The sequence below is a fragment of the Fulvia fulva genome, chromosome 12 (assembly GCF_020509005.1).
Source record: "Fulvia fulva chromosome 12, complete sequence".
In the NCBI taxonomy this organism is placed as follows: Eukaryota; Fungi; Ascomycota; class Dothideomycetes; order Mycosphaerellales; family Mycosphaerellaceae; genus Fulvia; species Fulvia fulva.
The window spans coordinates 95,845-123,617 of record NC_063023.1 but is presented as its reverse complement, the minus strand read 5'-3'; the positions used below and the strand labels follow the sequence as shown (position 1 = coordinate 123,617).

The 27,773-nt window shown below is 53.6% G+C and overlaps 14 protein-coding genes across 14 annotated transcripts; 7 read left to right on the top strand and 7 right to left on the bottom strand.

Moving 5' to 3' along the window:
* Positions 1-344: 344 nt before the first annotated feature.
* Positions 345-2,357, bottom strand: CLAFUR5_13408 (DNA-damage-repair/toleration protein, chloroplastic; the record flags this gene model as incomplete). Its single annotated transcript, XM_047912556.1, has 3 exons — positions 345-1,525; positions 1,574-2,080; positions 2,144-2,357. 3 exons carry the CDS (start codon positions 2,355-2,357, stop codon positions 345-347), a joined length of 1,902 nt encoding a protein of 633 aa, XP_047768614.1.
* A 408-nt stretch (positions 2,358-2,765) lies between these two features.
* On the top strand, positions 2,766-3,062 carry CLAFUR5_13407 (uncharacterized protein; the record flags this gene model as incomplete). Its single annotated transcript, XM_047912555.1, has 1 exon — positions 2,766-3,062. The coding sequence occupies one exon, from the start codon at positions 2,766-2,768 to the stop codon at positions 3,060-3,062; it is 297 nt and encodes a 98-aa protein (XP_047768611.1).
* Positions 3,063-4,374: 1,312 nt separating this feature from the next.
* Positions 4,375-4,797, top strand: CLAFUR5_13406 (uncharacterized protein; the record flags this gene model as incomplete). The annotated part of the gene is made up of 1 exon (XM_047912554.1): positions 4,375-4,797. One exon carries the CDS (start codon positions 4,375-4,377, stop codon positions 4,795-4,797), a length of 423 nt encoding a protein of 140 aa, XP_047768610.1.
* Positions 4,798-6,684: 1,887 nt separating this feature from the next.
* Positions 6,685-8,204, top strand: CLAFUR5_13405 (uncharacterized protein; the record flags this gene model as incomplete). The annotated part of the gene is made up of 6 exons (XM_047912553.1): positions 6,685-6,819; positions 6,958-7,030; positions 7,164-7,237; positions 7,311-7,330; positions 7,387-7,432; positions 7,566-8,204. 6 exons carry the CDS (start codon positions 6,685-6,687, stop codon positions 8,202-8,204), a joined length of 987 nt encoding a protein of 328 aa, XP_047768613.1.
* Positions 8,205-9,198: 994 nt separating this feature from the next.
* CLAFUR5_13404 (Vegetative incompatibility protein HET-E-1) lies at positions 9,199-11,725 on the bottom strand (the record flags this gene model as incomplete). Its single annotated transcript, XM_047912552.1, has 3 exons — positions 9,199-10,087; positions 10,143-11,285; positions 11,352-11,725. The coding sequence occupies 3 exons, from the start codon at positions 11,723-11,725 to the stop codon at positions 9,199-9,201; spliced, it is 2,406 nt and encodes an 801-aa protein (XP_047768612.1).
* A 1,664-nt stretch (positions 11,726-13,389) lies between these two features.
* CLAFUR5_13403 (Vacuolar amino acid transporter 2) lies at positions 13,390-15,106 on the top strand (the record flags this gene model as incomplete). The annotated part of the gene is made up of 2 exons (XM_047912551.1): positions 13,390-14,292; positions 14,342-15,106. The coding sequence occupies 2 exons, from the start codon at positions 13,390-13,392 to the stop codon at positions 15,104-15,106; spliced, it is 1,668 nt and encodes a 555-aa protein (XP_047768608.1).
* A 257-nt stretch (positions 15,107-15,363) lies between these two features.
* CLAFUR5_13402 (uncharacterized protein) lies at positions 15,364-15,912 on the bottom strand (the record flags this gene model as incomplete). Its single annotated transcript, XM_047912550.1, has 1 exon — positions 15,364-15,912. The coding sequence occupies one exon, from the start codon at positions 15,910-15,912 to the stop codon at positions 15,364-15,366; it is 549 nt and encodes a 182-aa protein (XP_047769066.1).
* A 446-nt stretch (positions 15,913-16,358) lies between these two features.
* Positions 16,359-16,853, bottom strand: CLAFUR5_13401 (uncharacterized protein; the record flags this gene model as incomplete). Its single annotated transcript, XM_047912549.1, has 1 exon — positions 16,359-16,853. One exon carries the CDS (start codon positions 16,851-16,853, stop codon positions 16,359-16,361), a length of 495 nt encoding a protein of 164 aa, XP_047768546.1.
* Positions 16,854-17,093: 240 nt separating this feature from the next.
* Positions 17,094-17,491, bottom strand: CLAFUR5_13400 (uncharacterized protein; the record flags this gene model as incomplete). The annotated part of the gene is made up of 2 exons (XM_047912548.1): positions 17,094-17,285; positions 17,345-17,491. The coding sequence occupies 2 exons, from the start codon at positions 17,489-17,491 to the stop codon at positions 17,094-17,096; spliced, it is 339 nt and encodes a 112-aa protein (XP_047768609.1).
* Positions 17,492-19,300: 1,809 nt separating this feature from the next.
* On the top strand, positions 19,301-21,031 carry CLAFUR5_13399 (uncharacterized protein; the record flags this gene model as incomplete). The annotated part of the gene is made up of 1 exon (XM_047912547.1): positions 19,301-21,031. The coding sequence occupies one exon, from the start codon at positions 19,301-19,303 to the stop codon at positions 21,029-21,031; it is 1,731 nt and encodes a 576-aa protein (XP_047768647.1).
* Positions 21,032-21,470: 439 nt separating this feature from the next.
* Positions 21,471-22,762, top strand: CLAFUR5_13398 (Aldo-keto reductase yakc [NADP(+)]; the record flags this gene model as incomplete). The annotated part of the gene is made up of 3 exons (XM_047912546.1): positions 21,471-21,699; positions 21,761-22,060; positions 22,113-22,762. The coding sequence occupies 3 exons, from the start codon at positions 21,471-21,473 to the stop codon at positions 22,760-22,762; spliced, it is 1,179 nt and encodes a 392-aa protein (XP_047769065.1).
* A 399-nt stretch (positions 22,763-23,161) lies between these two features.
* On the bottom strand, positions 23,162-23,861 carry CLAFUR5_13397 (uncharacterized protein; the record flags this gene model as incomplete). Its single annotated transcript, XM_047912545.1, has 3 exons — positions 23,162-23,381; positions 23,508-23,687; positions 23,755-23,861. The coding sequence occupies 3 exons, from the start codon at positions 23,859-23,861 to the stop codon at positions 23,162-23,164; spliced, it is 507 nt and encodes a 168-aa protein (XP_047768781.1).
* A 1,141-nt stretch (positions 23,862-25,002) lies between these two features.
* On the bottom strand, positions 25,003-26,514 carry CLAFUR5_13396 (RUS family member 1; the record flags this gene model as incomplete). The annotated part of the gene is made up of 4 exons (XM_047912544.1): positions 25,003-26,148; positions 26,195-26,207; positions 26,262-26,353; positions 26,404-26,514. 4 exons carry the CDS (start codon positions 26,512-26,514, stop codon positions 25,003-25,005), a joined length of 1,362 nt encoding a protein of 453 aa, XP_047769059.1.
* Positions 26,515-26,823: 309 nt separating this feature from the next.
* CLAFUR5_13395 (uncharacterized protein) lies at positions 26,824-27,751 on the top strand (the record flags this gene model as incomplete). The annotated part of the gene is made up of 2 exons (XM_047912543.1): positions 26,824-26,913; positions 26,969-27,751. 2 exons carry the CDS (start codon positions 26,824-26,826, stop codon positions 27,749-27,751), a joined length of 873 nt encoding a protein of 290 aa, XP_047769061.1.
* Between the last annotated feature and the right edge of the window lie 22 nt (positions 27,752-27,773).

Here is a 27,773-nt window from a genome sequence, read left to right as displayed (position 1 = left end):
ACACCGAGCCTTGGCTCTTGCTAGCACGGTAAGGAGGGAAGAAGCGACTGGTAGGAGGTTGGCGGATGGCTCTCGATAGCATCGGCACTTGACCAGGTTCGCTTTGAAGTCTGGATGGGTGTGGCAGAGATGTGATCGGGCCACGCTTTGTCCTTCTGCGTGTCGTGAAGCTTTCCACTAAGTAACAGCACGCCATCAAATTATCGCCACAGCAGCCTTGGACTCGGGCTATGTGAAGCGCCATCTCCGTCGGGTCCACAGATTCAATTTATGCGAAGCGGGTTCTGCCGTCGAATACCCGACGAGCATTCGACCAATCCTGCCCGGGATTGTCATTCATACACTCAAGCATACTCCCCCCTCTCAAACTTCTCCGCGTCAAAGAACGCCGCCTTCACGACATTATCCGCAAACTCCACCCCGTCCATCTCCCTCACAGCCCTCAGCGCGCTCAGCGGACTCGTAAACTTGATGAAAACCTCATCATTCCCACCTGCGTTTGTCCTCCAAATAAACAACCTCTCCACCTTCCCAAACTCTCCCAGCTCATCCCCAACTTCTTGCATCAAATTATTCTCCTGAATCTCCTTGTCCACGTCCATATTCGCCAGCATACCCTCAAGTCTGATGACCTCAGACATGGCATCCGTCTCGCTTTCGGTAGTCTCGACCTTCTTCTTCTTCTTGCCGCCTACGATCTTGCCCATATTGGCCGGTGCGACGTAACCTCCGCCTTCGGCATCGGACTTCTTCTTGCGCTTCTCGGCTTTCATGACGATGGCGGTTGTGATGCCTGAGCCGTCTGCGCCGAGGCCTTGACCCTTCTGGTATCCCATCTTGGCCATGAGTCTTTCTGCAAAGCCTGCTTGTCCGGGTGCTCTTGATCGAGGCGCATGTGGATCTTCTGCCGTTTCTTCCGCCTCTGGCGCCGCCTCATCCTGGGCTGCTTTGTTCGCATGGTATGCTGGGTTGAAGGTCGGTGCTGCGGAGATCGTGCTGGCGGGGGCTGGAGGCTGCTGAGGTTCGGGCGGAGGCGGGGGAGGGGTCGCTATCGTCGCGGGAGGCGCATTCGTTGAGGGTATCGCTGCAACTTGTGCTGGTGGCTGAGGAGATGCTGTTGCAGGCGCTGGACTTCCGGTCTTTGCTGCCATCTTCGCTTTGATGGCAGCGATCTGTGCAGCAGCTTTCGCTCGTTTCTCCTCCGCATCCGCCGAAAGTGGTTTCGTTGGAGGTGGTGGTACCGGAGCAGCGATGGGCGAGGGTCGCGGTACAGCGGGAGGTGAGGGGGCTGCAGGTTGTGTTGGAACGGGTCTTCCACTCAATGCCATGCGCCGTGCGTATACTTCCTCCGCCGTCTCTTCTTGGTTGATCTCAACCGGGGGCGGATAGGACGGCGCTGATCGGTCATCGCGATCTCGTGAAAGACCCGTGGAGTGTGTTCGAGAGGGACCGTCTGAGCTCGACGCTGTGGGAGGAGCGAAGTCGATGTTGCTCGGCGGCGCGAACTGTATACCAGCTCGTGGCCCTGCGAATGTCAGCATCTGCCTGTCTTGCTCTGGGATTAGAGACATACGACTTCTGGCATCAGGCATATCTTCGTCGTCGCTGTACGAACGCTTCTTGTCCTGACCTTTCCGCTGCCTCTCCCTTCTCCGAGCATCGTACAGTCTCTGCTTCCACGCTTCATTGACGTCGTAGTATGCATCAGACTTGGGATATGCAAGGAAGTTCACAGGCAAGGATGGATCGTACAGATCGTCCCAAGACCAGGCTTGTTCCTGCGCCTGCTTGCTCTTCTTTTTCTTCCTGTTCTTCCCGCTCTGGCCATGCCGCGGCTTCTCGTAGTACTCCCACTCCTCGTCCTCGTTCGCAAGCCAATCATTGAATCCTCGCTTTTGCGCCTGCTGCTGCTGTGATTGCTGCTGGGGTGTGCTCGATCGCTCTGGCGCGTCTGTCGTAGCCGGCGGTCCAGTGGATACACTCGAGGAGTTCTTGTGTACTGATGCGAATGTCGGCTTCGGTTTTGGTGCTGGTTTGGTGTTCTTCTTGCCCAAGTTTGTCGGCTTGAACATCAGAGAGGCTTTGGCGGCAAGTACGTGAGCACATCCGCTCTTCCATATGTGATGACTCTATAGAACGGTACCGTCTTTCTTCTTCTTGGCCTCGTCTGCCATCTTTGCTGCGTCCCTCGCCTGCATCTCGCGCAGAGTGTCCTTGGAGAGCAGGTTTTCGTACAGGGTCAGGCGACCCTTCTTCGGTTCTTCGCCCATCTTGTTCGCTACAATGTCGATATGTTGTACTGTTTGGGTGTAGGAATGCGATTGAAGCAGGGAGACAGGTTCAATGTCGCAAGTCATCACGCTCACCTTGTCGCGACCTCGAAGTTCGGCTTCGGCTAAATCGCGCTAGTCGCTGCTGGTCTTCTCCCGCAGTGCCCACATTCACTTCATCTCAACAAGCATTTGCTCGTGATATTGGTTCTGTCCTATACAGGCAGGATGTCTCAGCTCCAGACATGCACATGATGCCACAACATGCTGCACATCACGGGCTCATCAACTGTTTTGACCACTTTGATCCCACGACGATCACATACGCTTGCCGTCATGCCTCGGAAAGCCACCAAGCCGATGGCTGAGAAGTATACGGTATATGATGGCGCTTGATGACTCTCAGCTCTTTGCATCTCGCTCGCTGTATTGAACTACACATCACGAACTGACTGACGAACCCCATCACCAAACCCGTCCAAGCAGACAGTCAAGATGCTCCGCAAACTCCTCTCCCTCCTCTTCATCTCCATCACAACAGCCACCGCCAACACACGCCAGCCCGACCCAGGTCCGATCAACGACACGATCTGCACCGTCAATGTCTTCAAGATGCTCGATCCACTCTACCCCGAAAACAACACTCTCTTGATCTGGCCGAAGGGATCCTGCTGCACGACGATTGATTGCCAGCTTCAAGCCTTCAAGTGTCCCGCCAACCCTGCACACCCGAACCCCGATGGGAAGGGTGGAGATATCTGTTGCTACAAGGAGACGGGCGATTGGGGGTGATGCTGGTGCATGTGTGTGTGGGATTGACGAGAAGCCGGAGGGGACGTGTTTTTGAGTGACAAGACGTAGTGCTGGATATGGAGGCGTTGAGCAGGGGAGATACCATAGCCTTTGAGATGCTCAACAGCGCCAGTGCGCTACGATCCCAGGCTGACGAGGCGATGCACCAAGCCATCGACGTTGCAGCCAAATCCTTGCCGTCGGGCCCTTCCCAGCAGGTCGAAGCAGCGCCGCAACAGCGCATTCCTGTTGTGTTGGGAAACTACAAGTGCCTCTGCCCCAGGAGGGTCGCGGATGTAAATATCGATTCAGTCACGAAGATGAAGCTGTGCGACATGATGGGGTCCAATTTTGGCCGCGACCTGAAGCGTGCTCTCCATGCTCACACGGTTTGTATAATGCATGCGGGTCTCTCCAAGTCCCTGGATATCCCCGTCGACAAGACACAGACTCTCTTCGAACGATCCGTTCGCGAACCCTGCGAGCACGGCTGTACAGTACGGTATTCCCCGTACGCAGGTAAGAGATCGTACACATCGGACTTTTGCGCTTAGGTCGGTTGTCGTTGATCCGAGATCGCGTGGCTTTGATGCGAAGAACTGACACGCAAGAAGGATCCGAGCGATGTTGGATAATTGCCGCATCCTCCACGTTGTTCGTGCCGCATACGACTGCGGAGAGGTGGGGAAAGCGTACGGCAAGTAAGTCGCAGCTCAATACTGAATCAAGGCTACGATACTTCTACGGCAAGCCTCGCTCACATATCTTCACCGGTACGAAGAAGCTTGTTCTACGCTAGGCGAGGCTTGATCAGTTCACGGAGTCAACAGAATCACTCTCAGGACCGCCTTCAGCATAATACTTCGTCGTAGGATAAATGCCTAACGGTCTCGCGAGTTGATTCCACCATTTAGACCCTCGACTAGAGGCGTATGCCTTGACACAAAGGCACTGCCAAACTGCAAGTTCTTGCTTTGACCCCATATCATCAATCATAATGATGCGGCCGCGGCCGCGGCGATCGACGCGGGGATCAACATTCGTCTACGATGCATGAGGGAAAAGGATCTCTCGACCGCAATGCGAAAGGATCGGTTGTTGAGATCATGCAAGTGCAAGTCCTACTTAGCCCGTGTCCTTACACTCCTGCCTCGTGGCAAAAACATGGACCGCTACACACGAGATTCGGGAGAACGGTGCCCGAGTGGCGTATGCTACTACCTTGGGTCTATGAAGCATTACGAAGTACTTGTAGAACGACCAGTTGGCGCCATGGCGAGGACGAGAACTGCTACGATTTCCTACCGCGATCATGCACGCTGTACTCGCAGCTTTCATATTATGTGTAGCGTTAGCTACGCTCGGCACTTCAAGTACGATCTCTAACCGACCATATGGCACCTTCGCACTGTCCGCAGCCAGAGCCCGGCCTCGATTCCGCTACTGGTTGCCCGATGCAGGCGTCAGCCCAGCGACTGTGAAAGCCGACATCGAGGCTGCTGGCGTATGGGGAGCAGGCGGTGTCGAGTTCCTCCTATTCTACAACCATGGAGGCGGGGCTCCAGTGGACAACTGGGTCGAGTATGGATTCGGGACTCCAGCCTTCAATGTACTGTTCAAAGCTGCGCTGGAGGCGCATCGTGAGAATGGCTTGTTTATGGGCTTTGCTGTAGGGCCGAATCAAGGTCAGGGTGTGCCTGCTGAGACTGATAATCCGGGTTTGCAGTGGGTTTAGTACCCGCGCAACTGCCTTCTAGCGATCGAACGCACGTAGAGACCAGACCGGAGTATCGATGTGAGATGATGTAGATCGACTTGAGCAAACGCAACCACCACATCACCAAGCGGTCTTTCGAAACCTTAGCCTGGTGTAGTGTGACGTGTGAGCATGGGCAGACATGGTTGAAGCCCGCAAGTCACGACTCTAGGAGTTTGGCTACTTGCCGTTCTCTTGAAGGGGTTGCTGGACGGAGGCTGTGGGACGAGGAGCGTGTGTGCGCCTGCGTTGAAGGCCAAGCATCTTCCGCAGGCTGGCAATTCATTTGAGAGCTGAGCCCAGATGTGTTCCCAGCAGCAAAGTTCTCTATGCGGTCATATTGCAAGCATTGGGTCTGTCAGTCGAAGGTGAGCAAGTGTCACTTTGCCCCAAGCCGAAAGTTGCACTCGTCACGAATGCCGCTAGTGATAGAGCTACATAAGCAAAATGCTCAGAAATTCGCCCCTCGCCGTCCGCAAGTTTGGCCGACTGGTTGCGCGTGACTCTCTTCTTTAGCGACTGGTGACTCGAGCCATATCATCAACGTGTATTCGCATGATATGACTCGAGTATGCCGACTCTGCTCCACCTCGGGTTTCCAGGCTCCAGTATATCCATTGGCTCACATGCAACTACCATTGGTATACTGGAGTAGGTTGGATTTAGCTACGAGCATTAGAGACATTGCAATACTACTCAATTTTTTAATTTTTTTGCCATTTCACTAACCTAAAGAACAGTCGGATTGTGCGCCGAATCTGTTGCTCGTGGTCACCCATTCTCCTAGAATTGAACTAGGGCCACGCTTATTTGTGAGGGTCGTGGAGTTGAAGCTATGTATTGAACAGAACACCAGCTTTCCCCTCACATCCGCAAGGGTGCCCGGATGGCTGCGCGTACCTTTCTTCTCTCGGCCGCGGGTCCCTTAGCGATTTCGGTGATTCGAGTTCAAACCACAGGAGTGTATGCCTATTTGGATCGACCCGGATACTCCGGCTCTACTCTACTCAACCTCTTCAGGTACTAGGTCGGTACTAGTCCTGGAGAGCCTGGGGGCGGGTATAAGGAATATCGCAACGCCATTCGGAGCAATCTTTTTTTGCCATTTTCGCCGACATTATGGTCAGACGGCGGATCTTTTCGTCTCCCTTCCGTGATTCTTTTTGCTCCGCGAACTCTCGTCAATTACAGTGTACATATCTGACCATGCATTTGTTGCAATGCACACGAAAGATGTTAGGTAGAATCAATGCGTAGCAAGTCACCATGCGATGACAAGCGCCTAGCACATTTAATGGATGTGCTGTATGGTAGACGGCTGGGTACATTTGCCTCTTGGGCTGCGAATCATGAACCATTTCATGTCATTTTGAAGGATAATACACTTGTACCTCGAGGCTCCGAGCGACTTTCGTATGCGGGAAGCGCTCGCGAGTAGGATCCGTCATCTTCATGATCAAATTTGGCCCGGTGCGCTTCATTCGGCATATCTGGACAAGGATGGCAATGCATTGTCTATTCCATGATATAACAGCCTGATCGTGCTCGTGCTTCGAGTGTAACTTGCTTTTGCTCGCGGTGCAGCTGCACATCCATGAGTCTGGGTGCACGAGGTTTTGCAGTGATGTCGTGGCGCAGTATCGCTGCAAGGGACGGCGCTTGGGCACGCGCACGCTTCGCGTTCTCTTTGTGAAGCTGTAGCCCCGCGTTCGCAATCATGCGCGTCGATCGAATTTGCGCAGGGATAGCGGCGCAGCGTTTGTACACGTGAAAGCTTGGCAACGCTGTCCCGCACAGAAGCGAGCCAGCTCGCACAAATTTCTTCCCACCACAACTCCAAGTGATGACTGACCGCACAACATCCCCATGTTCAGTAATTTCTGTTCGCGCACCACCACCACTGTCGGCATGGCGTCTCTTGTCACAGCAATGGGTTGGTCCAATGTCGTCCTCATCTTGACCGGCGATGATGGCAAGATCCACGAGTACGGTACCGCAGATGTGAATCCCCGATCCATAGCAACACGATCCTTCGCGCACTCCTCCCTCCGATATGCTCTCAGCACATGTGCGCACCGGCGCAAAACGGCCTTCACTCGAGTACCGCACATGCTTCAACACATGCTCACACGTGCGTAGCATCACTCCTTCCGCAACAAGACCATGTATCTCAGAGCATGCGCCATGTTCGAGAACAACATCCCAGTTCTCCGTAAGTACATCAGCAAACATGACCACTTTTACGAGCTGTCTCTCGTCGCCAATGCCAGACTCGACTCTGCCAGTTCCTGTGTGATGGCTGTACGAGAACATACTATCCAAGATTGCGGCTAACAATATACTAGACTCCGAGGTTTTTAACAACGTGGTCGACAGCAGAAGCACTAAGTTCGCTGTTACAGATTTTGGCGAAGTGGTCGTCAGCTCCGGCGAAGTCTTCTAGAAGCGTAGTCTTGAGGTCGTTCCCGGTCTGAGAGGCGTCTATCCTGAAGTTCTTCAATTTGGGCTTCAAGTAAGTGGTTACTCTACCCTCCGGGATCTGGAAGATGTACTGACATTGTCGTCTAGGCACGGAAACCAGCAGGTGCCTACCATCTGGTATCTCCGACTTAAGGTACGTCCCGCCAGATCAACTACTAGATCTGCAGTCCACGCCAGTTCATGACTCTAGCACAGCTCCTCTGTGTTAATCTGCCTTTTGGTCTCACATTAACGCGCCTTGTAGGCACATGCTGACACGTGTGCAGCTCTCAGGACACAAGATCACGCCCGATTGGCAAGGCGCGGACGTCAGTAAGCTCAGCAAGGAGGGCAAAGCTTGCATTCAGGGACTCGACAAGAACCCAGACGCCGAGCTCGAGATCCTCCTCACCAACGATAACGCCGACAGCATCCCAAACCTCTACCAGCTCGAGACACGGTGCAACAATATACTCAAGAAGACCGCCCCGACCGCCACCCCAGCCGCCAAGATCGAGGTGAAGAAAGAATATCAGGAGTTCAAGGTCAAGATTGCTGTCTCGAAGAAGGTCCCAGTGAAAGCCGCCAGTACTGCACCAGAAGAACAGGAGAAGAAGTCCCTCGAGCCCCGTCCCGAGTCGGAGAAAGTCACACCCAAGAAGCGCTCGAGCGAGGGGGATGCCCAAGATCAAGGCCCAGAGAAGAAGATCGCTCGGGTCAGCCCAGCTACCAAGGCATACAAGAGTGCTCGACAGGAGCTCTTCGACATGTTGAAGAGCCTAGGTGTGATTCAGAAGCGGGCGCGCCTCGATGATTTCACCGATCAGGAGCTGAGACTGAGGATGGAGAGGGCCATTCGAGAGCTAGAGAATGGTATGGAGAGGGTGGAGGTCACCGCTTGTGAGGCGCTGCAGGATAATGCTTAGAGGGTGTGCAACAAGCAGTTCGCCGCTGGTGCGCTGTCGGCATGTGAAGGTCTTGGCAGAAATGCTCTGCAATATAGTGCTTTGAGCGTCCTAACAGTACTATATCCATGTGCAACACCTTCAGCCGCAAGAAGGGTGGCTTTTAGTCCCTTAGATACAGGCTCACTGACTACCGGTCCCCAGAGTACAAAATCTCCCGAGGTTCGCAACTACATCTGTGGGTTCGCGCTCGAGGATGGACGAGTCAGGGTCATTGTTGGGGGCGAGTGAAAATCCATCTCAGAGGTGGAAAACAGGTTCCGGCTTGATAAGACTTCTATGGCTCCTGACCGAGGCATAGATAGCATGCGTACCATTGCATAAAATACCTTCATCCTGAAGGCCATGCCGGCGCACTACTCCTCAACCTGATGTATCTACAGGCTTTATTCTTGGCGCTTTCATCTGCACCAGCCCTCAAGACAGCCATGATTGCTACGTGCAGGCATGCCTGACCAAGTCATCTTCTCGTAGCCTGTCCCCGAGAGCTTGCGAATCGTAGACACTCCCTAGCTTTGGTGACTCTACAGTAGCAGCCCAGTCTCCCAATGTATGCCGAGGCCAATGCCGTTCAGGTTCCCAGTGTGTGAGTCTTCTCTAGCGCTCCCTGTGTCCCATCCGGCTCCGCTTCCTTTACATTGTTGGCCGCCTGGCCCCTTTGCTGGGAGCATCACAATCTATCGAAGCATCGCTCTCACTCTCGTTATACTCAGTACGTCTTCCATGGTTTTGACACTGGCAGACTTCTCCACATCAGTCTTATTCGGTCGTCGCTATCGTCCAGATTAGTTTAAGGTTTAGGCGTGCCCATCATTCGTAGCTTTGATCCCAGGCTGTAGCTCCTGGTGGCTTCTGACGCGACAACAATCGAGACAGGAGCCTTTGGACCGTCGATGGTCATTAGTCTAATGCATATCAGGCGGAAATTGCACCTGCTGTCCGCTCCAGTATATCTTCAACGCCATGCGTCGGACTGAAGTATCTCAACTAGTCGTCCCAGTCCAAAAAAGCTTGCATAATGCAAACCTGATCCGATCGTCCCCGGAAACCCGTCGAAAGGCTCTCTCAGTGGCTCTTCAGGGTTGTGAACACGGAGCCAATCATGTTTGTACCTTTCAGAGGTGAGAAACCGAGCCTCTCGGGTTGCGTCTGTCCACTGCTGGCGTGATGCGTGGTAACTCCACGACTTTGCAGCATACCGCAGAAGGGGAAAGGTATCCAGATCCTGTTTCGAGCAGGCCTTCAGCGTAGAGTCGCTATAGTACATCAGATATGTGATACAGCTCTGGGTGAGAAAGGTGTGCTCCCGCGCAGGAATGAGATGGAAGTACTGGGAATGGCCCGTCGATATGAGTGTTGACTGCAGGTATTGATTGACGGAAAAGTGCGCAAGGTGGACTCGGACGTGTTTGTTGTTTGTTTTTGTTTGAGATGCCATGCTGAGATCTTCTTCTTCGGCTTCGTCGAACAACGTCCCGTGGTTGTAGTTCTCGTCACCAGGTCTGGGGTGCTCTACTAAGAGGAATTCGCCGAGTATTTCCAGTGCATCTTTCCAGTGGTACTTCTTGCCTACATCGAAATCGCCGTCCGCGGTCGGACATCTGGTCGGATCAATCACATCGGCTTCGGTTAGTTCAAGAAGAGTTCGAGGCGACTCTGCATACGTAACCCATCGAAATATTGTGAGTGCATAGGGCCGATCGACCAGCTTGATCCTGTTAAGCATCCGCTCGTAAGTCTGATCTAATTCCTCTGGAAGGGCTGACAATTTCGCCTTGATCGATGTTGGCCTGAGCGACTTGAGTTTTTCAAGCTCTGCTAGCTGGCAGTCTACCCATCTGAACCTGGACACCATGCATTAGCGAACTAGCAAGACACCCAGGCGCTTGTACGACATACATCCCATTTGCCTTCTGGGTAAGTGTGTCTTCTACCAAATTTCTCGTCTGCAAAGGGAGCAGAGAGAGCCTTGAGTGACGAGACAGTCGCTCAGACACATATAGCCGTATGTCCTGGTCTGCTGTCGTAGCTTCGATTGACACAGTGTCAAACCTTTGCAGGTATTCACGAATATCTGGTTCGGCTCGACTGGTCACGAGAACCCTGATATTTGGCGCTGTAGCGACAAGGGTTTCTAGCCCAACAAGCACATGCTCTCGCACTTTATCGGCCCTTGAACATTCGTCAAGAGCGTCCACGTGTAGGAAGACCTGCTGATACGAGGCAATGCACCGCCTCAAAGTATCCTCAAGCCAGTCCTGAGTCCTGATGGCGTGCACAGACAGCATGCGTAGGACACCCAGGCCAGGCTCCCTCTGACCTAGCTGTTCAAGCAGTGAGGTGAGGAAGGCCAAATAATCCTGCTTGCTTTCGTCTGAGAATGAGAAGTAGAAGACCGCATATCCGAAATAGGGTCGTCCTCGACAGCATGCCAAGCTATCCTCCACGGCCGTAGAGCAGAGGACTGTCTTGCCAGACCCAGGTTTGCCGTGCAGCCAGAGACATCGAGATGAGCCAGGCTCCCATGCTCCAGATTTCCACGTTTGATAGGCTCTCGAGTGGAGCAGCCACGTGCCAGTGTTAGGCTCGTGATGTCCTTGTGCCAGCTGATGGTTCGTCCATGGATCGGGTGCTTTGAGCCGTTCGAAAAGCTCTCTAAGAGGTTTGATCTGTTGGCTCGTTCCAGACTGCCCGTTCACCGCTGCCTCGAGCCTTTGCATTGCGGTCTCGCTTCCTTCACCGTAATCAGCGCCGGGCGCTACCCCAAGCACGCCGAATAGAGCGTATGCCATGTCTTCCGGTACGGTCGTCCTTCGACCTTCCATCCATTTCAATTTATCAATGAGCTTCATGTTCGCGCTGGTCCCCCAATCACTAAGCACTTGTGTTGGTATCCCTGTCTTGGCTGCAATGGTTCCTGTAAGATCACTCCCAAGGGGAGTAATGCTGCAACTGTGAGAGGAAGATCCTTTGTTCCCTATGACTTGCCACTGATCTGTAACAAACACAACGATGCGCGGCGCCAGCAGTTCTTGCAGCGTCCTGTATGAAACGATATCAGTTATCCATGGCTGATCCCAGCTCGCGTCCTTCGTCACGGATACGCACCAACCTCTCTCGAACCAGACACTGCTTTTCAGGCTCCCTTGCTCCTCCACATCCGCGAGGTATGCAATACATAGCTCGGCATTGCGATACCAGCTGTACATGGAGTTGATCGGGTGGGACAATTCTGCTGGATCGCCCTTATTGATGCAGCAGGTATCAATCCATAGCCATTTTATAGGCGATACGTGTTTCTTGATATAGTTTGCAAACCCAACAATCTTCATATACCCGCTCTTGTGTGAATTCCGCTTCTCGTGAACATCTTTGAATGTTACTTCTTCGTCGGACCCCCGATGCGATGCTATCACGTATCGGGGCGTGTCACTGGCGTGGAAGGTACGGAGTTCGAGGCTTTCGACGTTGAGGAGACGCATTGTTTGTCTCTATCGCAAGGAGATGTTCGTGGGTACGCCGCAGATCGCCAGGCGATGGGACGTACATATCAGAGCAATGATCCAGATGTTGAGCGGTAGGCTGAGCGTGCTGTGCCCCGCGCCCTGCGCCTCAGTTGTATCAGCTCGATGATCGACTCACTGGAATCGGCAGGCAGCCGGACGCTGTTCATGACCATCGCGCCACTTGGGCCGTAGTGAACGGCTGGGCTACGAAGATGCTCACGAACACATGCCGGGAACAGCGTGTAGCCATCCAGTACGTGAATGGGTGACCTTCGTGGAGGCCCACAACAAAGCGATACAGGCACCACATCGATGCCAGCAATCTTCGGATCTCTCAACATCGCATGAGACCGAGAAGAGATGCTCTCCTTCGAGGAGTCGCTCATGCAAAACAGATAGTCGTGGGTGATGTTGTGGATGCAACGGACACGAGACGCTTCGAGTCAGAACGTCGCACAGGATGCTCGGTCATGTGATATCGGATCAAAGTCGGCCCCTTTCCGGTTTCGATATCTCAACCTCAAGGCACTCATCGATGAACATCTGCATCAATACACCATTTCAAACAAGCGACTACGAAGTGGATGCCGCTCACTGAGCCTTGCCAGCTGGCAAAGCTGGCAAACACACGAGAATCCGCTGTGCCGCGCGTCACGGCCTCGACTTCTTCACAGACACCAGGGCGCTGCATCGTGCCTTCTCCCATCATTCCCAACGCGACACGGACGGCATAGTGTCGCATCGATGCTACGAGATCTTCCTGTCCGCTCATTCTAGACATCCAGCGATGCTTGCTGCTTCGAGACGCTGAGTCTGGCGCTGGCTGAGTAAGTCTCTAGCTTGCTGCTGTGCGGTCAAGAACGTCATCGCGTTCCTCAACGCATTGGAATTCGACACTTGCTCCATCTGCAAGCAGACTCGTAGTGATTGCTGTTGTACTGTACTGTCAAGAACAGCCTCTGTCATGGCTCGAGCATAGTCGCTGTTTGAGTGTAGATGGTTCCGCGGATAGATAAGTCCTGACCTTACGTTCCTTGCTCTAATGATGGGCTAGACCTACTTCGTCAGTACAGGCAGTGCTTTCATTTAGCACTGGCTGGGATACAGTAGTCTAACAGCTTCGGCCTGATATCACGGAGTCTCCTTCCTCTAATGCTCCATTGGTTTCTCCTTTGGTAACTAACTTACGCTGTCTTGGTTCCTCTTCGCTCCAATACACGATATGAATGCCACTCGAGCGACTTCGCCAGTACAGTCCAGTACAGAGATCTTACAACCCCTGTTATCCGACTTTACCATTTCGATCACCAAAAAGTATGAGATAAGTGCCTTATGAGCTGTCTCACGCTCTCAGAAAACAACCATTCAGATCTATCCTTAGCCATCTGCCGCGCTGGTTTTCCGCGTTGACCTCCGACTGGTCATCGTTGACCTCGTTGATGAAACGGATGACGGGAAGATGTGAAAGTGATGTTGCGGCGATAATTACAGCACGTGGGCGGACCCCTGCCGCTTGCGGAAACAGCCTCAATGAGATGCCGCTAAGAAAGCTTACGTATTCACTTTCCACTCGGCGACCTTCAAGCACCTCCTCCAAGCGACATGCTCTCCCTCTGAAGTCATAGCAACGATGTTATGTTATGGCCAGAGACAACTCCATTGCTCGAGATGCCGCGCGCAAAGACGGCAGCCCCGAGGAAGCAGCCGGTCTGCTGCACGACGGCCAGATAAGGGCAGCTTCGCCCGATGAAACCGACGAGGATCTGGTCGTCTATGAGAAACCACGCACACCCATCGCAGGACGAAAGCCGCAACCGCCCAGACGGCAGTCTTCGTTCGCGCAACATCGGCCGAATGGCGAACCTCGAACGCCGCACCGAGTACGATTCGACGTCACCGAGCCTGACACGATAGGAGCGCAGAATGGCTCGGCGCATCCCGTGGACTGGATAGAAGAGGCAGACTACCTGGGTGGCGATGGCACATATGATAGTGGGAGACAGCAGCGAGCACCACTGCTCACTGGTATTGAGGCACCGAGTGTCACATTGGCCAACGACTTTGAGGCTGATGCGCTGGACCCAACACGGCCAAAGAGCAACATGAGAAGCGCGTTCATGAACATGGCGAACAGCATCATAGGAGCTGGCATTATCGGACAGCCATACGCCTTCAAACAGGCTGGACTGCTGGGCGGAGTCGTCCTGCTCATTCTCTTGACAATCACAGTGGACTGGACCATCCAGCTCATTGTCAAGAACTCCAAGCTGAGTGGGACCAACTCCTTCCAGGCTACAATGGAGCACTGTTTCGGCAAGTCTGGACTTGTTGCAATATCAGTCGCCCAGTGGGCTTTCGCCTTTGGAGGCATGGTGGCCTTTTGCATCATCATCGGTGACACCATTCCGCGAGTGCTGGCTGCACTCTTCCCATCCCTCCATCCAATACCCTTCCTTGGGCTGTTGACAGATCGACGGGCGATCATTGTACTATTTACTCTCGGCATCTCGTATCCTCTTTCACTGTACAGAGACATTGCAATGGTATGTACTCATCACTCGCTTAACAGCATGCCCAACTGACATCTCCCAGCTTGCAAAAGCCAGCACCCTAGCATTGATCAGCATGCTCATAATCATAATCACCGTCGTAACCCAAGGTCCACTTCTCCCCTCCACCATGCGAGGACAACTCAAAGGTAGCCTCCTCATCAACGACGGCTTCTTCCAAGCCATCGGCGTCATCTCCTTCGCCTTCGTATGCCACCACAACAGCCTTCTCATCTACGGCTCGTTGCGAACACCGACCATGGATCGTTTCGCCAAAGTCACACACTACTCCACCGGTATCTCCATGGTTGCCTGCATCGTCATGGCATTGAGCGGCTACCTCGTCTTCGGCGACAAGACTCAAGGCAACGTCCTCAACAACTTCCCAACAGACAATCTCATGGTCAACATCGCACGACTGTGCTTTGGGCTGAATATGCTCACGACACTTCCACTGGAATGCTTCGTCTGTCGCGAGGTAATGACGGAGTACTACTTCCCTGGCGAAGTATACCAACCCAATCGACATCTGATCTTCACGACATCACTCGTCCTCAGCGCGATGGGCATGGCTTTGATCACTTGCGATCTGGGCGTGGTCTTTGAGCTCGTCGGCGCAACCAGTGCGTGCGCGTTGGCATACATCTTACCACCGCTATGCTTTGTGAAGCTCACGAAGCGAAGGACATGGGAGACGTATGCATGCTACGCCTGTATCTTCTTCGGTAGCGCTGTGATGGGAATTAGCTTATTACAGGCGATGACGAAGATGATAAGAGGCGAGGGAGGGTCCACAGCTTGTCATTAGTATTTGTATAAAAGTATACCAAACTTCTTCACAGTGGCCATCGTGGCGCTTGGCTCATCTCACTGCCTCGGACGAGGCCGGTTCTGACTGAAGGACGTGCCGCTCGTAGACGACCTCACCACTCCCATCGGAGCTACCTGGAGCACGTCCTACTGCTGTTGAGATGAATGGAAGGCCAGCCAACTAGATACTGTGATCTCTGCTCTTTGAAAGATCGTTCATATGTCCATTACCAGCACTAATCAGAGTGTCCATAGTCATGGCACACGACCCATAGCCCACCGATGCTCGAGCTGCCTCAACGCAGCACACTGCACCTCAACCAAACCTCGCAGATCCTCCCATGGATCTTGCAGATGCCGGTACACCGTCTCGAAGATAGAGTACACCGTATACTCCTTAACAAGATGAACATCCGCACCAAGATATACAGCCTTCGGCTCCGGATACCCAAGTCCTACCGTACCGTTGTGGATCCTCTCGAGCCATTTCATCAGATTCGCACAGTGGGGCACCTGGTGCGACGACGAGACTTCAATATCCGGATCGATGGAATATGTTGCCCTGAGACGGTCAAGCTTGAGCTGCAGGCGGACGAGCGGATCTGAGTTCGTGTTGCGCAGGCTGATGCAGAAGGTGTTCTTCGACCAGGAGATAGATTCGGTCTCTCTGCGGATTTGGCGGGTTACTTGGAGAAGGCTCGGCTCGAGTATGTTGACGTCTGGGAGTATGATCGTTGCATGTTGCATGAGGACCAGGGAGTAGATTTGGGTGCGGGTCTCGCTGGGGAGCTGGAGGAGTGGCATGGCTTAGGTGGAAGATGGGGAAGAGTTGTGTGATGATGCGCAGAGAATTCGTAGAGATACGAAGATAAATGAGGATTCAGTTCTTCGTTTGGAATCGAAGAACAAGCTACCATTGGCATTCAGACTGCTGCTTGTGGTTGACATGTTTCGGCTTGGCGTGCGCTGTTTGCAGCCTTTGTCGAATGGGGGGTTCTGAAACACCTTCAGACTGACGCGCTCATATGCTCGAACGAGGGTTTTCGCGCGAACAGCAACGACCCAAAGCTCTTGGCTGTGCGACTGGACGGCACTCCCGACATGACCGCGACCAGAATGTGCGTGAAGTGCATCGAAGCTGTGGAACTATCGAGCTAACTTTGCAGATCACATGCAGAGAGTAACATCGCCATTCCATATCAGCTACGACCCATTACCACACATTGCTATCTCAACCTCTCCATATCCCTCTACGGCAACTCCCACTTCTTCTGCATAGCCACCACATACTCCTGAAAATCCACACACCCACTCTTCATCATCTCCCGCACCTCATCCTTGCGCCACGCTTGTACATTCACGAACTCTTCGTACGCCTTCCGTGCCTCTTGCTCCGGCTCATAGGACTCGTTCGGACGAGCGAAGACCCCGTGGGCGGCGTGGAAGCGTGCCTTGTGCTCAACGGCGTTGTCCCTAGCATTTGTGACGCTCGAATCTGCTCGGCGGATGTAGGACTGTTGTGCTTCGCCTCGGATGGTCTTGCTGGTGTTGAGAAGGGCTGGGCGGAGTTCGGCGCCGCCCTGTGTGTAGTTGGTAGTGGCGGCTTTGTTGGTGACAAAGAAGTCGTCGAGGACGAGGTTGAAGATCTCGAGGCGGAGTTCAGGGGGGAGGATGCTTAGGTTGCCGTGTGCTGTCTTCTCGCTGTCGTTTGAGGCCGGCATGTTGGTGGTAGTCTCGTTCGCCATACTTGTGTGTGCAGTGACGTGCGAATAGACCAAGATTTAGGATAGGGAGTGGGTTATGTCAGTGGGTGGGATGTGTTGTCTGAAATGCGATGAGCTGGGGTCGTAGGTGAAGTGAATGAAGTTCAGCTGACCTGACATGCGCTGAGCAGTGTATTCACTTTCGAGCGTGCCGTGATGCGACGGAGTACTAGTGAATACGGAGCTGAAAAACGCTGCTGGTAGCCCTTGCCTATCACTCCCTTACCAAGGCACCTCCTCCCCCTCATAATAGTTCGACCCATCAACCTTGTCCTTCTCCCACCCATGAACCTGAATATTCCGGAACTTGCCATTATCGCTCGTCTTCGCATCGAGGATAATCTTCTTGACGCTTTCAACGCCGACCTCGACGAGGAGATCCGCATTCTGGCTGCCGAGGTCTGTCTTGAGCCACTGTGGAAAGGCAATATCAGCATAGAAGGTTGTGACAGTGGTGGGGAGGGAAAGCTTACACCAGGTGTGATGGCCAACACGGTGAAGCCCTCCGATTCTAACGCCATGGCCCATTGGGCTGTGAGCATGTTCATAGCTGCTTTGGTGATTTTGTAGGCTTGTGTTGGTGAGAACGAATAGGCTCGGACGCGGGTCATGGAGCCCATTGAGGTCGAATTGTGGATATTGTGTCAGCATTGACGAGCACAGACAGTGAGTAGTTCAAATCGTACATGTTGATAATCTTCTTGCCCTTCCCCTTCTGCAGCAGAGGCAGGAAAGACTTGCTCATAACCTGAGCGCTAACCACATTGACATCATAAACCTCCTTCAACGATGCAGCGGTGAGGCTCTTCATGCCTTCAGGAGTAACGGGCATCATTCCGGCATTGTTGATGAGGACGTCGAGACCGTTGCCGTTGAGGTGCTTTTCGACTTCTTGGACAGCCTTGGAGACGCTAGATTTGGAGCTGATGTTGTCGATTACGATGTTGATCACTCGGCCGCTGGAAGAGTCGATCACCCTTTGGAGTCCTGAGCTGGGACCGCGGGTAACGGCGAAGATTTTGGAGACTTGGGTAGATGGGAGCTCGGAGAGTTGCTTTGTGAGTTCGAGACCGATGCCGCGGGACGTGCCGGTGATGAGGTAGGTCGACATGTTGGTGGATGGGTGTTGTTTTGGGATTGTGCTGGTCAGGTGTTTTGATTGCAATCGTCTGCGAGATGTAAATACGTCCTCACTGGGTGATGTCGTGTGGTTTATATCTACTACGTCAGGCGCAGCCGCGCTGTGGACCTTCTATGCCTTGGCTTAGCGGCTTTGTGATACTCAGGTAGTTGTTACTGGCTTTGAAAGCAATACTGAAGCTCCACTGATGTCAAGACTGCTACTCCGGATATAGCCGGATTTTACTCCTTCTATCGGCCGTGTGAAGGCTTGGGAGCTGTGAGTAAGGTCCGACGTCTTTTGCTAATGCTCCTGCTTGTTTGCATCTCACGATGGGCGCGAAATAGCAGAGAGGAGGGAGCTGAGCATCGAAAGTCGCACAAGACCTCTAAGGATTTCATACACGGAAGCGGTCCAACGAGTTGACCCGACACAGCAGGGAAACAACTCGGCCGGCTGCTGCGTCAGCTCTGGGGTGTAGTTCTAATGGAGAAGCATGGCTGCTACCTGGCTCTGAAAACACATCAACAATGGCGTGGAACGAGAGTCCTAGTGGTATCGGAACGTCTTCTGGACGGTCGGTGATAGTCATAGAGATGGCAAGATCGCAGCTGGAAGTGTTACTCTCCCTCGTTGATAGCGACAGAATAGATCATGGCAACAAGTAGCCTCTCCGTGAAGCCTGTCGAGGGCATCCTTGCAAGAGATGGTACAGTTCTGGGCATAGTTTTTACAATCCCTGTATTTACGCTAACCCCTTCCGGCTATCCATGTCCATCTCAGAAGGTGTTGCTACCTTCAATCTCACCATCAAGAATGGGCCAAGCTCACACCTGAGGACATACAACGTATATGAAAGAGTATGCGAGAACGCTGCGAGGCAGTAATAGCCCACAATGGAGGACACACCAGGTGGTGAGCTACGCCAAGCAGTGGATACATCCTTCCTAATGAGGAAAGGTGGAAGAACAGGGGTTGTAAAAACTATGCCCAGGACTGTATGCTGTGCATGTTAATGGGAAGAAGTTGGTTTCACAGTTCCGCACTGCGAATGGCGACAGACTCGGGATCAGATGAACGCCGATCAATGCCATCCAGTCCCAGAACTACCGCAAATTTGGTTGAAGTTCAAGTCGCCAGCCACACCAACCCCCTCCAAAATCAAACACCACACTACCAACCACATTGGTGACGATGATGTATATCATGGCCGGAACCATAGGCCGTCGCGCCGAGAACGCGCCATCATGCCTGTGGTCTACTCCTGCATCTCACCACAGTAGCGCCTTTGCCCATGCACAACACCAACATGCCATGGTTCGACCGCAACAGACCTGACGAGTCCTTGACCAGCTCTGAGGATGCCTACAATACACGACTACCTCGCCGACCGAGGCCTGTCGCCGCGGCCAGTTCCGACGAAGATCGTCGACGATCGTACTATGCCTCGCCCAGGAAAGAGTCTCGTCGCAGAGAGCAGCGCGAGCGCGACGAGGTGCGCGAGCCCAGCAGGAAGCCATGGAGATCTGCCAGTGAAGAGCGAGACCGTCGTGAGCGTCGAGAAGCTCGTCGGCTACGAGAGGAAGATCGCGACGAGCGGAGACGAGTTCGAGCAGCACAGGACCCCGATCGAGAGGCGTTGCGACAAGAGCGACGACATCATCGACGAGCATCACGACAAGCGTCAGCAGTTCAACAGCCTGATTTCGGAGTTTCGAATGTGGACCAGCGACAGCAGAGGCGTGCCTCACGACGAGCAGAACGGCGGGCGCCTGGGCAACAGCAACTCAACGGTCAACAACACCCTGCAAATATAAACATCGATAACGATGACGAAGATGCAAACTCGAACGACTTCCATTCCGCTCGCCCGCGTGAGCTTGAAATGCCTGGACCCATCAACGACGCACGTATGGCGTATCACTCAGTCAAGCTTGAAGACGAACCGCATCGGTCTTTTGATCGAGGGGAGAGGTATCATGCGCCCAATCGACATCGAGACGATCGCCAAAATCAACGTCAATCATCTGTTCTTCGCTCTGAACGACTTCCAAGAAGCCAGTCCTGGCACACATCCGACGACGAATGGACCGTCGACCTGGAGAGCTCGTCTCTGAACGAAGAGAAGAATCACCGTTCGCGATCTTCGGTCTTCAGCGAGCTCGCATACTACAAACGGCACACAATCCCAGAGCGCGGAGGCCACGACAGAGATGATCGCCGCGGCTGCTGTGGTTTCTCGCGAAGATGCACCGTCCTGAGCTTGATCATCATATCGGTCGTTCTGCTTGTCATCATCATTGCAGTTGCAGCTGTCGTCTCAAAGCAGGGCAAGTTTGAGTACAAGCCATCAACATTGCAAGTGAACAACACCTACGCTTTCAGTAGCGGCGGAGCCACTCGCAACAGCGTCAACGACACCAAAGATGGCATCGGAGCTGGCACAGACGCCTACACATACTACCAAGGCAACTTCACTCACTTTCCCGAGTCCTCCAAATGGGTCTCGTTCGAAGATATGTGGAACAACAACGTCAACTCCATCTCTCAAGCCTGTGGCTGGCTCAACTACGGCGAAGACGATTCCGCCGAAGAGATCCAGGACATCTACAACGCCATCCAGGACCGCGCCAACGCTTCTCTCGTCGACCACCGCCTCATCCTCGCCTTCATCCTGCAGGAATCGCACGGCTGCGTCCGCATCCCACACACAACCTCTTCAGGCGGCACGAAGAATACTGGTCTAATGCAAGCACATGACGGGCATGAGTATGATCCCAAGCACCAGGAGAAGAGCATGCTCCTGATGGTACAAGATGGGACGCAAGGGACGAAGAAGGGGAACGGGATTGTGCAGGAGCTGAATGCATATGGCAATCCTTACGCCGCTGCGAGGGCGTATAATAGCGGATATATCGATAAGAGTGGTGATCTTTCTGTAGCGGCGGGTGCGACTGCTTGCTACGTCTCGGATCTTGCGAATCGGTTGACGGGGTGGGTAAAGGCGACGTCGAGTTGTCCAGGCTCTGGAGGACATTGATGGGAATGATATCGACAGTGCAAATAATTTTGGTAATAGTGAAGAAAAGCAACTTCACGATTCTATCTCACCTCCAGCTGTTTCCTGCCTTGTATGTCTCCGAGCAAGTGTATCCTCTACGGCCGCATGCCCACATGGTCGATCATGCCGCTGTGCTTACATGCAGCAGGACTGGAGCATACGTGTACCACTGATTTTCCCATGCAGCTTGCATGTTGATGTACGATACACGCGCGCACTTTGCGGACATATCCCTTGCATCTACCTCTTATGTTAGTGGCAGAAGGAAAAAACCTGCCTACACGGTTCCACGGGATGTTCATCACCCCGCCATCGTTGATGTCCCTCGTTGTGGACGGATGTGTTGACCTTAACTCCGGCGGCAGGGACGACTCTTGCATTGACCAGACGTCATAAGGCAAGAGAACAAACACAAATAATGCAGGTGCACTTTGATGGGCCCTCGGTTGACTACATAACAAGACCTCACTTTCCAATCTCTTCAACGGACGAACAACAACACACAACCACAGAACTGAAAGCAACAATGTCAATCCTCCAAGACACACTCGGCAAAGTCACCGGCGGCATGCTGGGTAACAAGCTCCCAACTCGCAAGCTGGGCAAGAACGGACCTGCCGTTACGGCGGTTGGCTATGGTACTATGGGTACGTGAAGAACCCCATCGACCACGAGCTCCAGGTCGAAGACTAACACACATCTCCCCAGGGCTAAGCGCCTTCTACGGCAAACCCAAGCCCGACTCGGAACGCTTCGCAGTCCTCGACAAAGCCTTCGAGCTGGGTGAGCTGTTCTGGGATTCGGCGGATATGTACCTGGACAGTGAGGATCTGCTGGGCAACTGGTTCAAGGCCAACCCCGGCAAGAGGGAGAAGATCTTCCTAGCGACGAAGTTTGCCAACTGCAGTGATGCGGAGGGGAATAGGTGGGTTGACAGTACGCCTGAGTACTGCCGTAAGGCGTGTGAGAAGAGTTTGAGCAGGTTGGGGGTGGAGAGTATTGATCTCTGTAAGTCCTCTCACAGGCTCGCCAATGACTGAGCCAACGCTGATATGCCCAGACTACGCCCACCGCCTCGACGGCAAGACCCCAGTCGAGAAGACCGTCGAAGAGATGAAGAAGCTCAAGCAAGAAGGCAAGATCAAATACCTCGGCCTCTCCGAATGCAGCTCCGACTCGCTCCGCCGCGCCTGCAAAATCGAGCACATCGACGCCGTCCAGATCGAATACTCTCCCTTCTCCCTCGACATCGAGAACCCCCAAATCGGCCTCCTCAAAACCTGCCGCGAGCTCGGCGTAGCCGTCGTTGCCTACTCCCCCATCGGCCGCGGCATGCTCGGTGGCACGATCCGCTCGCCCAAGGACTTCGAGGAAGGCGATTTCCGGACGTTCGCACCGCGGTTCAGTGAGGAGAATTTCTCCAAGAATCTGGAGTTGGTGGATCGTATCGATAAGATTGCCAAGAAGAAGAATACGACTCCGTCTGCTCTGACTTTGGCGTGGCTGCTGGCGCAGGGTGATGATATTTTCCCGATTCCTGGAACGACTAATATTGGTCGCTTGGAGGAGAATCTCAGTGCGATGTCGATTACGTTGACGAAGGAGGAGGAGCAGGAGATAAGGGCTGCTTGTGAGAAGGCTGATGTTAAGGGGAGTCGGTACCCGGAGGCGATGGCGATGGCTCTGTTTGCGGATACGCCTCCGTTGTAAGGGGATCGGTCGCCGAGCAGCGGACTATGGACTACGTAGAGTAGATGCATTGAGTATCTGCCAGCGGTAGCAACGTCTTGCTTACCAGGTAGACGGGCATCGGTATTATCGGCGAAGCACCATCATATGGTCAGATATACAATCAGCTTGACAAGACTCTCGTGCCATCCAAGAAACTACACGAAGGTATAGACATTATCACACTTGCCATCCAATATTTACGCACTGCATATCTGAATGATGTGGCATCAATATGGTAACAAATCCCCTCTCAGCTATTTCTCCCTCTCTTATACGCCATCGGCACCAAACGCTAAGAACTGTCGCAACAATTATCAGGTCCGTCCGCGAACCATCGCCGCCAGGTCACATCTTTCCTGGTACATCATCCTCCCTCCTCTACAACAACGCAGCAAGCCCAAACACAGCAGCCAATGCACCAGGGTACACGCCATTCGCAACCGCAGCAGAATCGGTCGCTGCGCTCGAGCCCGGCATCGAGTTCGTGGCTGCTTGCTGGGATTCGGTCGCGGTGCCGGTCATGGTCCCTGAGGCGGCGCCGGAGGTCGCGGTCATGGTCATTGAGGGGCGGGAGGAGGTTGTTGAGTTGGGGTTCGCGCTGTGTGGCACAATTAAAATTAGTGGGATGTTTTGGGTGTTGGAATGTAAGCAAGCAATCGCATCGCGAGCTTGGGGGCGCTCTCTCGCTGCGCTGGGGATGCTCGTGACGCTCGGTCTGACTTACGCCTTAGCAGCACCACACCACGAAACCTTCTGAGAATCGGCCGCGGCCTTTCTGGGGTCCGAGGGGCAGTTGTTGTAGCATGTTAGGACGTTGTTTTGTTGTTCGCACATGCAGGCCCAGTCGTTGACTTCGCAGGAGTTGAGTTGAGCCGTTTGCGTGCCGAGGCAGTTGGCGATGATGCTGGAACAGTGATGTTAGTATGACGGAATTGGGGGTTGAAAGGTGGCATTGGGGGTGTTGAACTCACTCGTCAATCTGCGTACCGCAGCCGGATTCGGCTTCGAATTGGTTCTGTGTTTGCGCTGCGGCGAAGCCGGCGGCTGCGAGGATGATGAGGGTGGCGGTGGAGCGCATGTTGATGGTTGGAGGATTGTGAGGAATGGAGATCAGCCAATTGGGTCTGGTTCTTGAAAATGGTATAGATCAACGAGAAGTGTAGATCAAACGTGATGTGATTTCAACGACAGACAACAAACGTTCGGAGCGACAGAAAGACCAGGGAAATCAGTGGGCGCGACAGCACCTTACCTTTATACTCCCCTGTCTCAGGCCAGCGGAACAGCAATAAACACAGACCTTCAGAGCCAAGCCTGCAAGCACCTTTGAGGCTTTCCCCGGACTTGGATGCACCTTAATCGGTAACGTCGTGATACCTGCCAACCAATAGGATCCGTCCGTCGGCCACTGGCGCGATATCTGCATAGTTCGGAATGGTTGGAAAGGGCAAAAGCTTGCAGGTAGCCACCGTGGCAATGGGTCTGGTTCCACATACAGCTCGACCCTGGAGCTTGCCTGCTGTGGAAGTGCATGTTGTCCTGGGTCGTGAGGGGAACTTTCGAGGAGTAAACGTGTCCTGTTGATAGCTGAGCATCTGCTGCACTTTGAGACTTGAGAATGTTCGCAGCCGAGATAGCCCAAACGGTTGTTCCACGAAATGACATTTAGAAGACGCTAAGATCGATGGAGAAGGCGCGACTCGGCCCTGAAGCAGATCCTCGTACATTTTCGACAGGGCTCCCTTGTGCCTGTCTGGTTTCTGTAGCTGCAATTCTTGGCTGCATGGTTGCTCGCGAACTTGAAGCATGGATCTTGCGTTACCGTCGCCACGCTCACGAGATGTGCGTGCCACTTTTGAGACACGGTCATAGAATCGTGACTCGAACATCGCGGAAGTCATGCTTCGTGATGAGCAGCGCCGAGGCTTCCGGAATCGGAATGGTCGAGCATACCCCAATATACTGCAAATTGGTTCGAAGATTTGATGATTGAGCTGTTTGGAGATGAAGCGACTTCCGATGGGCGGCGAGCTCTCGGCGACATGCAGTGGCAAACAGTCGGCCGCACGGCACATGGCTTGCACGACCGTTGCGCCAGTTGGTCCACTCCGTCTGCAAGTGCTCGACGCATCTTCCTCCGAAGCATGCAGGACTGGACTGCCGTGATCCCAACCACGTTGCATCGCCGACCGCTTGACTCACCAGCAGCGACGAATTGACTATGCTTCGATAGCGATTCTGCTTGCAGAAACAGTCTCGAGAGCACCACATTCGAGATCCCAACCTTTCTCCTTAAGTGCACTCTCATACTGCTTGAGTAGACCCGCTGCTTGATGCCGGGTAGAGTTCATCATCTCCAGCTCGGCATACTGATCTGGTCGTGCAGTCTTCTTGATGCTGTTCGCGGAAGCTACCGCGAGCGCTTGCCACCATGCTGTGATCATTTCGGGATTCGTCACTCCTTTCTTCAGCACGATGAAGAGACTGCTGCGACCTGGCGAAGACTTTTTGTCCTGCCACAGGATGTAGGGTGTCTTCTCGTAAGTCGACAATACTGACTGGAGAGCAGGACCTTGGCTCGGGAATGCTTTGGTTGATGTCTGAGCCCCCGAGACTGCCTTCAAGAGCCGCTCGGTCGAGGCTCCAACTGCACAATGGCCAATGATCCGGTCATGGTCATCTCTCAGTACGCCATCACGCTCAAAGATGCGTTCCTGACTGGCAATCTCGACTGGTGTGGGTACATGTCCCCGCTGCAGATGGTGGAAGACCAGAGTGGCTCGCTGGCGATTAAGAGTCTGCATAGTGACTGCTCGCACGGCTCGTCGATTGGTCTCAAGGTGAATGGCCAAGAGCACAATGAGCGCCGTCCAGGCTGCGGTCGGTTCAGTGATATAGCTGATCACGACACTGCCAGCCCACATCCCAAGCAATGAGATGACAGTCTCCTGGCTAGAGTCTTTGGCATTCAACTCAGCCAGATTGCCCCATTTGGCAAAGTGGGCACTCAGACTCGCCTTTGCACTTCCAGCTGCGACACCACAAAGAGATCGCAGAATACTGCTGAAGCTCAGGATGATGACGCTAATTGGCTTGGGAAATGCAACAGATACCATGTCGAGCAGGAATCCAGTATCGTTCAAGATGTCTGCAAGCAGTCGATACATCTTGCATTCGGGCTCGAGCGATGTGCCAAGTCTGTGTGCGAACAGGATCGTGGCGAGTCGACCAGCAGATGTTTGGAAGATGGATAGCAAGATTGCTGCTGTGGGTGAGGCATCAGCATCACCTACGCCGACACTCGATAGCACAGCTCGCGATGCGAGCAGACTGGCGATGCTGCTTGAGAAGGCTTGTAGAGAGTCCTGAGATGGTCAGTCGTTGAAGCGATCGTGATCTGTACGTACTTACATAGATCTGGTACCTGCTATTGTCAGTACAGGAACACCATGATTGATAGATAGCCTGATCTACTCACTCTAAATAATCATGCGTGACACTGCTCGGATACCCCACCGGCATGAACACATCGAAAGCTTGCTGCCATAGCGTCTTTGCGTCTTTCGGCGCCTACACAACCATTAGCGCAGCCTTGCTCATATGCTCTGCGTTTGCCATACAATAACATCAACTCTGCTCCGCTCTGTAGAGCCTTCAGGCGACTGCACGTACGTCGCCTTCTCAAGACCAGCCTCATCGAACTCCGTGATCCGCAACGAAGAAGCTGCCATTGTTGCATGTGTTTGACATGTTCAGACTTGACACCAATGCGCAAGTTGTCAAGTGCATTCGAAGCTCTCGGCAATGGCAGGGAAGCGAAGGTGACACCACGAAACGTGACGACGCGGTGGGCATGATTGGCGCCGATCCGGCTGAAACCGATTGTCAAGTGGTCATGGCGTCACTTTCTGGCAGGAAGGTAAACACTTCATGACACGACTTCCTTTTTGTCTACCATTGCTCGAACATCACCATACGCCTTGAGGAGGCGCGCGTAACCCACTCGCCAGATCGTGGACTGTGCAGTATACGCGATCACCATGCCTGCCCTTGAGCTAATTCCCGGCTTTCTGCCACCTTCACGCGAACAATGGGAGCTCCTCTCATATGCTTGGCAATTCTTCCCAATCGTGCGTCCAAACACCACGACAATCACATCCACGACCCTCACTAACGACCTGCCAGTTCACAGCAATCCAATGGCTAACCGACTACTACCCCCAAGGCAAAACCTCGACAACCTCCCGCTTCAACCTCCCCGGAAAATGGGCCTGGTTCCTGATGGAATCGCCGGGCTTCCTCACAGTCCTCTACTGCATGTTCGCCATCCCTGAGCGCGAAAACCTCATCGGGCTCCCCTGGGCCAACTGGACCATGGCGGGAATGTTCACAATCCACTACCTCTACCGCGCAATCCTGTCACCCTTGGTCCTCAACCCTTCCATGTCGCCGATCCACCCTCTCGTCTTCGTCTGCGCTTTCGCGTGGCAGGTGATGAACGGGCTGAGCATTGGGGGCTGGCTGGGCGGGTATGGACCACGGACCGTGTGGGATTGGCAGGATCGGTCGAGGGAGATTATGGTGGGCATGGTGATTTGGGGGTGGGCGTTGCTGGGGAACATGTTCCACGATGATGATTTGCGCGAGATTCGACGTGCAGCAGCGCGTCGGCAGAAGCAACAGGCGGAGAAGGAGAAGAAGCCGCAGGATGGGATTGAGAAACTCTACATGATGCCGAAGAATGGGTTGTTCCATTACATCTTGTTTCCGCATTACCTTTGCGAGTGGATTGAGTGGGGAGGGTTCTGGCTTGTGGGGGGTTTGAACTGTGTGCCCGCGAGGAGCTTTCTGATTAATGAGATTTCGACGATGCTGCCGCGGGCTTTGGCGGGGAAGCGGTGGTATGTTGAGAAGTTTGGGAAGGAGCGCGTGGGAAATCGCAAGGCGGTGATTCCTGGCTTGTTGTGAGAACTTGATGAGGGTATAATGT